This window comes from Tupaia chinensis, unplaced genomic scaffold (assembly GCF_000334495.1).
Source record: "Tupaia chinensis unplaced genomic scaffold, TupChi_1.0 Scaffold148822_2, whole genome shotgun sequence".
NCBI lineage: Eukaryota > Metazoa > Chordata > Mammalia > Scandentia > Tupaiidae > Tupaia > Tupaia belangeri.
In genome coordinates, this window is record NW_006208670.1 from 771,956 (window position 1) to 785,184 (window position 13,229).

General features: G+C 57.4%; 1 protein-coding gene and 1 long non-coding RNA gene across 4 annotated transcripts in view; one reads left to right on the plus strand and one right to left on the minus strand.

Annotated features, from left to right (window-relative positions):
- RFTN1 (raftlin, lipid raft linker 1) overlaps positions 1 to 13,229 on the minus strand; it is a 171,879-nt gene that overhangs the window by 43,958 nt on the left and 114,692 nt on the right. For all 3 annotated transcript variants that reach the window (XM_027769186.1, XM_027769185.1, XM_014585096.2), the window contains exon 5: positions 3,749 to 4,097. In XM_027769186.1, the coding sequence (XP_027624987.1) occupies positions 3,749 to 4,097 (349 nt within the window). The remainder of the gene's footprint in view (positions 1 to 3,748; positions 4,098 to 13,229) is intronic.
- LOC102483685 (uncharacterized) lies at positions 565 to 1,708 on the plus strand. Its single transcript, XR_337679.2, has 3 exons — positions 565 to 650; positions 783 to 1,113; positions 1,304 to 1,708. It is a non-coding gene; the product is annotated as an uncharacterized LOC102483685 (long non-coding RNA).

Genomic DNA, 13,229 nt, shown 5'->3' on the forward strand with positions numbered 1-13,229 from the left:
CCCTTGCCCAGCAGGGCCAGCATCCAGGGGTGTTGTGCACAGGCTGACCTGGGCCGACATGTGGGCGAAGCCGGGAGAGGCTGAGGCTGGGCCCACTGGGTGCTGCCACCCTCTGTCCAGCAGGCTCAGCGTCCAGGGGTGCTGTGCACAGGCTGACCTGGGCCAACGTGTGGGAGAAGCCGAGAGAGGCTGAGGCTGGGGCCCACTGGGTGCTGCCACCTGTGGCTCGGGCCCCTAGGCCGCCTGGGCAGTGGGAGAAGGCAGCTGGGGCCTGTGCCCGGCGTAGAGCCTTCGGCATGGAGGCCCCAGAGAGTCCGTGACTGGAAGGTGACCCAGGGGGCTAGTCGGATCCTGGAATCCCGGGAGATCTCTGTGTGGAGACGACAGAGAACCTGGCGTCTGACTGAAAGCGAGAGGCTCCAGGCTGGACTGGGCCAAGGCAGAGGTGGCCGTGAGCTGGCTGGAAGGGACAGGTGGAGGCCGTCCTGGGGGGGCGTCCAGGCTGCGGGAACAGTTTGCTGAGGTCACAGGAGGCTGGGTGTGGCCCCGTGGTGAGGACAGAAGATGGAGGGCAGGTGGGCTCAGGCTCTCCCGGGGCTCCTGAGCCTGGGTGAGGCTGCGTCAGGCCGGGTCGGCTTCAACCAGACTTGGTATGACGCTGGCGGGGCAACTCAGGCGAGCACGAGGCTGCCTGCCAGGCAGCAGGGGAGGCCCAGGTCCCCTTGCAGGGACAGCCACCGCGGCATGGGCACCATGCTGACGCGGCCTCTCTCCTCTCCTAGGACTCTCAGCGCGGCAGGAGGTGGCATCTGTTCTGTGCCCAGAGGAGTTAAGTGGATCCCCCAGAAGTCACAAGCTGGCGAGTGGCAGAGCCAGGACTTTCAACCCCTACACCGGGGCTCCCTCCCAAGTCTCAGGAGGGGCTAATTTCACCAGGACACAGGGCAGGAGCTGACGCTGACGCTCGTGGGTGGGAGCCCCAGGGCTGTTGGCGAAGGACTGCGAGAGCCCACAAAGATGGGACAGGGGGCGGGTCCGGGAGGGAGAGGACCTGGCCCAGGGAGCAAGGAGCCTGCGCATCAGAACAGCCCAGGCCCGGGTTCAGGTGAGCAGGTGAGCTGGCCGTCGGGGCTGTCTGCCGAGTGGACCCGAGCTGGAGAAGCGGCCGAGGCCATGGGTCCGCTTCCTGCCATTTCTAAGCAATTCCAGGGAGGAGGCGCAGGGCAGGCACGGGCTCGGACTTCCGATCACGTTGGTGACGCTGAGAACGGCCCTGTCTGGCCGCCTCGTTTCTCTGACCCAGGTCTAACGGCAGAGCCACCGGGGCCGGCCCCACGAGAGCACAGCTCGGACCTCACACCACGAAACGCGCACAGGGCTCCCAGAGGCTGCGGGCCAGAAGGTGGAACCCGGATGGAGCGGTCCTGCCTCGATTCCCCTCCCCTCGGCCTCAATAAGGGAAATAAACGAACCGAGGAGGAGGAGCGGGGAGCGGGAGCTCCCTCTGGATGTCTTTTAATTGCCTTGCTGTGATTGCCTATTTAAGCCCACCTGGCAGAAAGAGGAGTAAAAGCACTTCACCCTCCTTGGGGGGCCCTGCGAGAAAGGCGAGCCAGAGCTGAGCCAGCAGGGAGGAGGCTGCGGGGCAAGGTGTGTGTGCATTGGGGTGAGGGGAAGCCGACTCCCCAGGAAGGACACGACCAAGCTTCCCAGCCAGACAGAGGGACGCTGGGGCCAGGCGAGGGCCCTGTCAATGAAGACAGGGTCTCCGGACGCCCGACCCCCAGGAGGCTAAGCCAGGACAAGGAGGGTCAACTGTGTGGGGGTGAAGACGACCATCCTCCTCTGTGTGACGGCCGTGACGACAGCACGTCCCGAGGCCACTGTGCGGAGTGACAGGGACACCCAGGAAGGACCTGCAACTGTGCACCCTACACGGCGGACGCCCACTGGAGTGTGCAGTACCCGATAGAAAACGCAAAGGCGGGCTCATTCCACCAAAACAGAGCAAGAGACGGCGAGACCCGTGGTCTCCGTGGAGAGACAGGGCGGCCTCGTGCGTAGGGACAGAGCGTTCCACCCAGTGGGGGGACGTGAGGGACTTCCATTACCCCCACCTTGCTGTGGAGCACTGGGCCGAGGGCTCCAGAAACACACAACGGACCCTGTTCCACAGCAGGACCTAGATCTCTGGGCGAGAACAGAGACTTGGACAGACAGGTAGAGGTGAGACGCTTTGGGTACTGTGGGGCTCAGTGTCTGCGTGTTTAGCCAGGACAGAGTCTCCCGTGAGAGAGGTGAGTAGCCCCAGGGCAGCTGGAGGGTGCTAGGCACCTGGGGAGGGGAGAGGATCCCAAGATTAGTTCTCCCTGGAGTCGACCACCAAAGGCGGGAAGTCTAGAGAAGGGGGTCGTGGAGCACTGGCAGCAGCTTCCACCCTGGGGTACCTGGGTTAGTCCTTTCTCAAAGCCAGGGTTCCGCGAGCGGCAGAGGTCAGAATCAGGATGCTGAGGCTGCACCCAGTAACGACAGCTCACACGACAAGTCACGAGCGCTTCCGATGAGCAAGGCAGCTCTTTACCCAGAACAGTGGCTCGGGCGGGCTCCGTGACCCGGTGACCACAGCATCTGGATCCCACGTGGCCCACCGTGGGACCTGGCAGCGTGAAAACATACCAGACACCTCTGTATGCATGCACACCCCAACCCCAGAGGGGCAGAGAACGGAGAAGAGGCTGCGGTACGACCTTCCCCGTGGACGGCGGGGTGGGGTGTCTTCTCTCTGGAAAATGCACACGCCCTGTAGGAGGGGAGGGGAGCGTCCACCTTCCAAAGCCTAGAAGAGGCCACACGACCAACACAGGACCTTGTTCTCAGGAAATGACTCACTCCCAACTTCCAGAGAAAGCAGAGGGAAGGGTGAGGGAGGAAGAAGGGGCACCGGTCCCTGGAAACCGAGGGCCTCCCCAAGCCCCGCATCTACTCCATGGGAAGGACCACGTGGGGGCGTAATGGGAGAGGTCAAGCCTTCCGGGCTCACACGCCAGACCTGCCAGGCCAGCCTGGACGACACGCTCACTCTCCCAACTGCTCCCTGGAGGAAAGCAGGCCACGCGAGCAGAGTGGGCTCACCCGCATGAGGCCCAAGGAGAACGCGGGGATGGGTCACGGACATGCTAGGACACGGGGCCTGGACACAGGGCCAGGAATCCACGCGGGCTGCCGCCGCCGCTGCCCCGTGAAACCCCGACCTTAGCAGATGCTCTAACGCCGTCGCGATGTGATCGAGTGATCCCTGCGCGTGGCCCCCGGGGCACGGTGTCACCGATCTGCCGACCACGTGAATGCCCTGACAGGTGGCCCCCCGGGGCACAGTGTCACTGATCTGCCGACCACGTGAATGCCCTGAGAGCCAAGCGTTTATCCGAGGAGTGGTCGCCGCCTCCCCTCACCTGGCTTTTTTGGTTGCTTGCCCGGAAAAGTAGGGCCAGCCGTCCCTCGCCCACCACCAGCACTTCCTGTGTGAGCGCAGGGGCCGGGGGCACCGCGAGAGCACGGGCTAGACTCCGCTCCACACGTGCCATCTGGAGTAATCGCAAGGCCATCTCACGGGGCTCTGCTCGCCCCACGCCACGACCTGCCCGAGGCAGCCTCTCCTTCTTGCCAGACGCTGCCTCCACACCCAGCGGGGTTTCCTCTCCCCAGATGCCGCCACGCTTACCGCAGAGACCAGCGCGGACATACTTACTCCCGGGGAGCGGCTGTCCCCGCACAGCTGCCGGGGTGCCATCCGGCACATCCAACGTCGTGCTCCCTCTCCCGGGTGAGAATTCTCCACCGTCTCCCTCTCCTGAGGGTAGGCTGGGTTGTTCGGCCACAGGTGCCTCTCCTCCAGGCCCTGGGCTTTGGTGTCTTTCTGCAGGAGCGTCACACGTGTCCGGGGCTCCCAGGTCCTCGTTCTCCAAGGACCGGGGGCCCTCCTGTGTGCCTCGCCCCCCTCTGGCATCTGCCTCGCAGCTGGCAGGAGAGCCCGGGGGGCTGTGGTACTGCGGGATGACGCCCACGAACTTCAGGCCCTGACTTGCAGCCTCCTGGACCTGCAGGGCAAGACAAGGAAGGGGGTGAGTCAGTGGACGGTCTAGCAAAGGGCCATGCGTGCGGCCAGACACCTCGCGGAGACTCGTGGGAGCAGGGTCTGGACCCTGGGTCAGGCCAAACAGACCAGCTGTGGCAGCACGTGCCTGTAACTCTAGCGAATTGGGAGGCTGGGGCAGAGGGTCCTGGCATGATGATCAAAAATACCTGTCTTGGGCCCAGCAGGTGGCGGTAGTTAAGGTGCTGGATTCCCATACGGTTGACCACGGTTCAAGGCCTGGACCTGGCAGCTTGTGTGCATGCATGCCCAAAGTCCTGAGAAGGGAATGGAGAAGGGATCGCTTTGTGGTCAGCTCCCCCCAGGGAGTGATTTCTCACTCTCCTCTCCCTCTGTCTCTCTGGCGAGCATACACACCTATGGCGAAAACCTAAAAAACAAAATGAAACAAAACCGATTCTCCCCCTCTCCTCACTCCTGCTGCAGGGTAGGGGTGAAAACCCACACGAGCACTGGGGGCTGGAACTCTCTTTCTCCCTAAAATAAATACCTCGAGGCAACGGAACTTAGCAGTCAGAAGCCTGAAAGGAACAGCTTACTGCAATCAGATGGGAGCTAGAAGGTAGGCTCCAGGGGCCTTTCCAGGCCAGGATGCGCAAGTCCGTTTCTAAATAAACGAAGAGGTGGGGCCCTGAGAGCGTCCAAGTCTTAGTCACCAGCCCAGACGTCGATGACCTGAGAAAACCCTGACCAGCTGCCACGGTCCTGTACTCATCCGAGAGCCAGCCCGCGCGGGGATACTCCCTAAGACGCGGGCCTTGCCCGCCCTCCTCCGACGGAACGCCCCAGTGTGAAACAGGAGGTCACTCGGGTGCCACACGGCACGTTCCAGGAAGTGGCCTGCAGCGGTGACACGTGTGGGCCAAGGCTTCTGCAGAGTGGAGCCTGTGCAGGGGCTGCCCGTCACAGTGGGACAATCTGCCATGACCATCTACTGTAGACCCACTGCATGCCACGCACAGGAGCAGGCGTTGTAAGGAAGTGTTTATTTCATCCTTCAATGACCGCGTGTGGGACCATTCCCTCCACCTTGGACGAGGCCACTAAGGCCAGCGATCTTGAGCTCACAGATGAGCAGTAGTGAGGGAGAGAATGAGCTCAGGTGTGGCTCAGGCCAAAGTTCATCCTCTTACCCCCGAGACCAAGCGGACACCACTCCAGGCCTCACAGACACACGTCGGGCCGCCACCGTGGCACAGCAGTACGGCTCTAATGAGTGAGGCTGGGGACACGTGGGGGTCGCGGGTTTGGATCCTGGGCCAAGCTAAACAGGCCAAGCATGTGGCACCGCCTGTCACCCTCGCTAACTGGGAGGTTGGGCAGGGGTCCCGGCATGATGAGATCCTGTCAGAAATCTCTCTCCCCTCCCTCGTTTCCTCTCTCACTAAATAAAACAAAATAATAAAATAAAACGCAACGCCCATGGTTGGTTCAATTCACTCTTTAGGAGTTAAAAACCAAAACCAAACAAAAACTAACGTCATCCTTTTCATTCTGAAAAATCCATTTTCCTGTCATTAATCTGCTATAGCCACCTATTTTAGAAATTAATTTGGTAACCTTCTAAAGGAACACACAGGTAACAACAGTTTTAAGAGTGGGGAGATGACTGCACCGAGGAACCTGGGGCTGGGGGAGGAGGCTGCAAACAAAGCACAGTTCTGAGCCTCCTGGCAGCACAGGCGCAAAGAGGAAGGCGATGGATCTCAGTCTTCGAGGAAATGAGAGAACAGCCTGGCAGAAGCTCCGGCTAGTCTTCCCACAGGGGAAACCACTGCAACTGCTGACGCATTTTCAAACACTGGCTACACCAAGGGCTCGACCACGGACCATCGGCCAGTGTCAAGTGGAGTCATGGAAAGACTTGGCCGGGGCCAGCAGGTGGCATGGTGGTTAAGGCACTGGACTCCCACGTGGCCAACCACGATTCAAGTCCGAGACATGGGGGCTTGAAACTCACTCAGGTGCACGTGCGTGCCCAAAATTCCAGAAGAAGGGACTGTGGCGCGGCCACCCTATTTTATCTTAAACAGTAATGCGAATTGTGTACCCTGCATCGTAATACTGCATGTATCAAAACCTTCTTAAAAATGCCAAAGATAAACGTTTCCCCTCCCCACCCTCCCCGGGAAGTTCGTACCCCAAGAAGGTGAAACGTCTTGGGTATGAAGCTCACCCTGCAGCTCCGCTGCTTCCCTTGGGTGGGCTCCTGGGAGTGGAACGAACGGGTCGAGGGACGCGAACTTGTCAAGGCCTGGAATGAGCTGCCCAACTGCTGACCAGAAAGGGTAAGTGGTCCTTCGTAACCAGATCCCATGGAGACCAGTGTCTGGCTGGACCCCAGGCCCGACTCCTCCGGTTTCGACCTCTCCTGAGCACACACCCTCCCTCCTCTTCTTCATAGAGTCACCGGACTGTGCACGCTGCGGAGTGGGGCCCTCTGTGTCGTCTGTCACAAGTGAGCCTCAGGGCGGGCGGTACGCGGCGCTCATGGGCAGCAGCCCTCCTCGCCCCGGCCCTCGCCTGGCGGCTCTCCTCATGTGAATCTAGCCACTGCCACGTGCTCGCTATACTCCGTAATCTGTACCCCGACCCCAGCTTTCCTCGGAGGTTCACACCTACGCGGCCAACGGTCACAGCCCGTGGACCCACCAGCAACTTCTCTCAACTGGAGTCACGGCGTCATCCTTCTCCAGCCTGAAAACCCGCTGGCCACATCCTGCCGCGTGGACCTCCAGCGGTTCTGGGATCTTTCCCCCATTGCCCACATTTCCGAGATCCCTGAATTTTAGGCCCTAGTCACTGTTGGACAGTGCCATAATTTTGAGCTACACCAAGACCCTCTGAGCACAGGCTCAGATTCATGGTTGGTTCAATTCACTGTGGAGGCCCCCAGTCTGTCACATGCAAGTCCACAACACGTCTCTCAGAATTCGGACTAGTAAACACAACTACTAATAGTGCACGAGTCTTCGGCCAAGAACTCAGCATTATCTTAGGTCCCCAAATAACCCCTCATAGAGAGGAAACTGGTCATGTGAAGATGTAACCGGTCAAACTTCCCAGAGCCAGTCTGAGGCAGTGTGGACTGGAGTCTGAGTATGGTAACCCACCACTCTTCCCACTTCAGATGTCAACCGGTGCCAAAGTGTCCTGGGGGACACCAGCTGAAACTGAAATACACTCTCGGGAACAGCAGGTGGCGTGCGGCTAAGACGCTGGACGCTCCCAGAGGGTCAATCACAGTGTGCGTCCGGACCTGGTGGCTTGCTTTCTTACTTTCTCTCTCTCTCTTTGGTCAAAATTAAAAAAGAAAGAATGAGTAAAATTTTAAAAAATAAATAATTCTTTAAAAAAAAAAAAAACCTCTCACCCACCCTCTAATTTCTGCTGCCTTTAAGCATCCTGTCTCAAATACTTAAAGGAGTAACAAATGTTCTCTTTTTAAGTTTATTTTTATTTATTTCTTCATGAACGAGAGAAGGAAAAACCCCTCCAGCAGGCCCTGATGCCACCTCCGCCCGCAGACTCGGCAGGGCTCCAGGTGCAGACCTGGGGCATCCCGTGTCTGGCCTTGCGGTGCTGTTAGAGGCAGCTTCTATATGCTGAACTTACGGAATGCCTGTAGCTAAACAGCTAGCTAGTGAGGAGAACCACAAACCTACTGCTCTGAGGGGAAAAAGCCCTGCCGAATGCAGCAGCCAAGGGCCACGTGTGACTATTTAACCTAAGTCAGTCCCGCGGTCAGAGTCCCACGACAAACACTCAGGAGCCACTGTGGCCAGCAGGTCCCTGTTAGCCCGTGCACGGAGCACTCTCGGTGTCCCAGGGAGGCCTACTAGACGGGGTGGCTGCGGGACACGGAACGACGGAGTCTCCCACAAAGACCGCAGAGGCCTACGACGTGAGATCCAGCCCACGACCCACACTCCCGCCCGGACACTGCCCGCGCTGGCCACCCCTCCCAGCCCACGGCCATGGCAGCAGGGATCGGTGACACACAGGGTGCCACCCGGGCGCTGTGCGAGCGCTGGCACCCAGACGCTGCCTGGTGCTCAGCCACATGTGAGCCTTCGCGGTGAATATTTTATCACGCACAGCCCTTCCCATCTTTTGTCACCCGGGCTCGTGCACAGCTTTCTGAAATGCGAGGTTTAGCTCCCGTCTGAAGCTGCCTCTGGTCCTGACACGCTAACACCCGGCGTCGGGAACGGGAAGGCTTGCCAGGCACCCAGGCGTTCAGCTGTACGGGCCACACGGATCGGCCAGGCAGGTATTGGCGGTGCTGTTTTCTTTCCAGTGACAGAGTCCTGACGCCCCGGTGCTGGAGTTCTGGCCTCTCGGTGACTAAGCGGTCTTAGGAGGAGCCTGGTCGAGGCGGCTCTGGCTGCTCTGCCCCCCGTCTGCTGTCAGCGGTCTCAGCTGATGGGTCTGAGCCTGCTTCCTCGTCCGTACAACGGGGGTGTAATGTTCACCCAGTCGTGTGTTCGTTTCACAACCACCGAGTACTGCCATGAGCTGGTACCGGTCCTGGGGACCCAGCAGTGAGCCAGACTCACCACCCGCCCCCTCGGCTTGAATATGTGCTGGGCTTTTTCAAAGGGCACCAGGGAAGCGGGAGAGTTGGCTTGCTCCGTCCTTCTCCAACCGTGGACCCGTCTGAGGAACGGTCGCTTGTCCTCAGATCTCTCGCCAGGCGGGGGGCTGGGGAAGGGTATAAATGTATCCTCCTCTGCCACAGGGGTGACTGGCTGGCAGCTCGAGCAGTGCCCCAGAAACTCAGCAAACGATAAACTTGCTCAGAAACAAAAAGAAGAGGTCGGTCCAGAAAACGGACGGGTCCTTTGATGTGTGCGCAGGGCAGGTCTCCGGCCATCCCACGCCCTCCCCGTCGTCCCTCAGAGAGGACAAGAGACGCAGCCAAGGCAGCAGCTGAGCCCCGGCCTGTGTTCTCCTCCGGCTTCCTCTGACAGACGCCTGCTTTCTGCCCCCACCTCAGTGCACCCGGCCGGGGAGCACATGTGTCCTGGCCTCCTGCAGGACCAGCTCCACTGAGGGTCCGTCTCTTCTTATCCTTAATTTCTCCTTCTGTACGGGCTCTTTCCAACCAAGATACAAGCACATTCAAGCTATCTTTCTTTTTTTAAAGAACTATTTATTTTATTTATTCATTCTCTTATTTTTTAATTTGACCAGAGAGAGAGAGAGAGAGCGAGCCTCCCAGTGGGGCCCAGTTATGCTGCGATCCCCTTTCCTACATTCTCCTTTCTCACCGTCCTGGGCACACGCACACATATGCTCGGCATGTTAGTCAACTGCTGGAGCCAGGATTCGAACCAGACCCAGGATGTAAACTGTAGTCAGTCATGTAGGATCCGGCTCTCTATGCACAGGGCTTAACCCTGCAGGACAGGGCTGGCCCTCCACTCATGTCTTACAAAACAAGTCAATCTTCCCTTGAGGAAAAGAAAAGAGAAGCCATAAACAATTTGTGAACATCAGTACTTCCTAGCAATGTGGAAGTGTCTCCGAACGAGGCGTTCCCATGGGCCCCTTCGGAACGGCACTCCCTAAGACAAGGCAAAAACAAACAGCGAAGCCAAACAGCAAGTCAAAACCCTGGAGCTGCTGAAGTTGGCAACCCCGATGTCACATGTTGGTGACACCCGTGGCCCTGGAATTACAAGCCTGAGGCTAAGAACCTCTAGGGCTTATTAAGACTCCTGGGAATGTTCTGGAAAACCACAGTCTTCACGGAACTCGGATCTCGGCAGCACAGTTGAGTGAGTGAGGCAAATGAACATGAGTTTAGAGAATTTAACCAGGAGCAGATGCTTCCCTTCACGCCGCGCGCTTTAACATCCAGCATTCGTGACTTTTTTTCCCACCATTCCCTGATTTGCATAGGCTTCCAAAACACTAGCAAAAGGCAGAGACGGTGAGGCTGGGCGCTGCTCCCCTGGTTTTAACTCTTAGTTTAACAACCCTTCCTATTCCCATGACTCCAGACCAACGCAAATAAAACGCGTTCCTAACGGCATCTGAAACTCCCATGGTAAACAAAGCTGTTCAACTAAGTACTTGGGTATGGTTTTCATTACGCGCTAAAGAAATGAATGTTTTATTGTTCTTTTGTAAATACCCTGGAGAACCACGGGATGGTTTTTTTGGAAGATGGAAATGATTCGAGAGGGTTTCAGATCTCATGAAGATAAGTGTTCTCTTGGAGTAACGAATAGAGCTTTCTGCAGGGGTGCGGGCTTTGATTTACGACGCTGAGAATTATACAAATAAAGATGACTCTGAATGCCCCAAAGCCCTGCATTCAATATTTGGCTTGCGGTTTTCAATTCTTGCCTTTTATTATGTACTCTGTGTTAGCTCTGTGTGCTCCTTCCTAGGGGAATAAACTGAAAGTGAACCTGACACGTCTGAATCACGTATGTGGCAGAGCTGGCCACTGCGTTATTCCTCATTCTGTGTGGCCTGCTAGAACTCTGCCACCTGCCAACCCGGAGGCGGTCTATGTCCCCTCTACTTGAGCCAATATGGGTCTTGGCGACAGTTTTGACCAATGAGAAAGGTAGAAAGGACTCTGTGGGACCTTTGAGGCCTTGTAAAATAAAAGTCCATGACCTTCGATCTTGTTCTCGTAGGGACTTGCTCTTAGAACCCAGTTGCCATGGTTTCAGGAAGCCCAGGCAATTTGTGGAAAGGCCTGCAGTCAGCACCGGCTCACTAATCATGTGACCGTGTGACCTTGAAAGTGGGTCTTGCTAGGACCAGCAGTTAGCGTAATGGCTATGTCGCTGGACTCCATGTAGTCGACCACGGCTTGAGTCCTGGACCCAGTGGCGCATGTGTGCGTGCGTGCCCAAGATCCCGAGAAGAGAATGGAGGAGAAGGGATTGCGGCGTGGCCATCCCCCCGGGGGGAGATGTCTCGCTTTCTGTCTCTCTGTCTCTCTGTCTCTCTGTCTTTCTGGTGAGCACACACATCCTGTAGCAAAAATCTCTCAAAAAAAAGAAATTAGGACAGTGAGTCCTGCACATGCCATCCGGCCCGCACCAGTTGACACCGTGTCGAGCACAGATTAGCGGCCTCGACCAAATTGTGTCCAAGTTGAAATGTGTGAACAAAACAAAAAAGGACTGCGGCTGTTTTAAGCCAAAATGCGTCGGGGTGGTTTGTTACACGGCAATACGGACCTCCTAAAACACAGTGACCCTCATAACTGTACCCGCAGGGGCTACCAGCTGCAGTGGGACCCTCGAATGCAAAGCCCACCATCCCCTCGGCCAACCACAGCCCTGCTACCCCTAAATAACACCCTTCTCACCCCGTCTACAATCCCGACTACCGCCTTCCCCGGCTGCCCTTCTCAGATCTAGGAACGCCGACATTTAGCTACAGAACAGATGTGGATCGGGAAGTAATAAGTAAGATCAGAAATCTTCATCTAGTTCTATTTTCTCTTACTGCTTTGGGTAAATTTATAATAGCTAATAAAACACTCGGGCCAGGGACCAGGAGGTAGCAGAGTGGTTAAGGTGCTAGACTCCCACATGGGCAACTATGGTTCAGGTCCCAGACACGGAGGCTTGAAAATCGCACAGTGTGTGTGTATGCGTGCCCAAAGTCCCAAGAGAAGAATGAAGTAGAAGGCCATCCGCCCTGGAGAGTGGCTTCTCCCTTTCTCTCTGTCTCTCTCTGTCTCTCCAACGAGTGACATGTCCTATAGCAAAAATCTCTCTTTAAAACAAAAAAAAGCCACCTGGGCCCTGTGCCCTGACATCCTCATCCCGGGTCACCCCTACGACCGCGGCACCGCCCCCGTCCTGGGTCACCCCTAAAGCACTGCCCTCATCCTGGGTCACCCCTAGGACCGCAGCACCATCCCCGTCCTGGGTCCCCCCTACGACTGCGACCGCGGCACCGCCCCCGTCCTGGGTCACCCCTAAAGCACTGGCCTCATCCTGGGTCACCCCTAGGACCGCAGCACCGCCCCCGTCCTGGGTCACCCCTACGACCGCGGCACTGCCCTCATCCTGGTCATCTACTCTTGCTCTTGCACTTTTCAACACTGAAGAAGTCAAAAGTGATTCCACAAATGAACCGTTGGGACTCTTCCCAGGGATGTGTCAGAAGGCAACCTTAAAAGAAATTTAAAAAATTTTTTAAAAATAACACCTCCTATACTGAGCTCTTATTTTTAGTTAAGGGAGAGGACGGACAGTCACCGCACCGCCGAACTGAAGGACGGGCAGAGGGAGCTCGGAGGTGCCCAGCGGAGTGCACAGGATGAGGGCAGGTGCGCTCGCTCGGCCCGCCGCCATCGCCAGCCTGGGCGTGTCAGCCAAGGCTCTCCGATAACCGGGAAGCCCCGTGGGAAACGGCGCTGGCCGTGGGACCGCAGACCGTTAGGACAAAGGCACTCCTAGAAACTACGCTCGTCAGGCATGGAGGAGAAGCACTGCATGTCTCCACTTCACAGACGACTGTCCGCACTCTACGGTAGAGACCGAAAGCCTGGGGAACGTGGAAGCATGAGAAATCGAGATGGACAGTGGAGACAAAGTGGAAAGACAGCGTGGGAGGGGAGAGCGTAGGAAAGGAAACTTGGGGGGTGGAGAGGTAAGACACTTGTGGGACACAGAGGTTTATCTGCTGACGAGGATGGGTAATAGTCTCGGCTGGGCTGGACTGAGCTGTAAATCACGCTGGGTAACGCCTCTTCACAATCTGAGTGATGAACAGCGATTTAATGCATGAATAAAAAACAAACCGAAACACACAAAATGCTTCTAGTGCAGAGGCTTCCTTTCACAGAGAAGAAAACCAAGAACTGCGGAAAGCGAAGGGCCCCGCCCGGATGGCCGCCTGAGCGATTACGTAGCAGCCAGCCTTCACTGGAATCGGGACAACGTTTTAGAATTGTGCTTTTACCGTTCCACATTTCTTCCGGAGGAGGCATGTCCACTTCGGGAATCGGGTAGCTCGCGTCCAAGTGCGTCCCACCCTCCGGCCACCTTCCATGGTGGCCGCACCCGTCCTGGCCTGGCTCCGGGGACGGGGA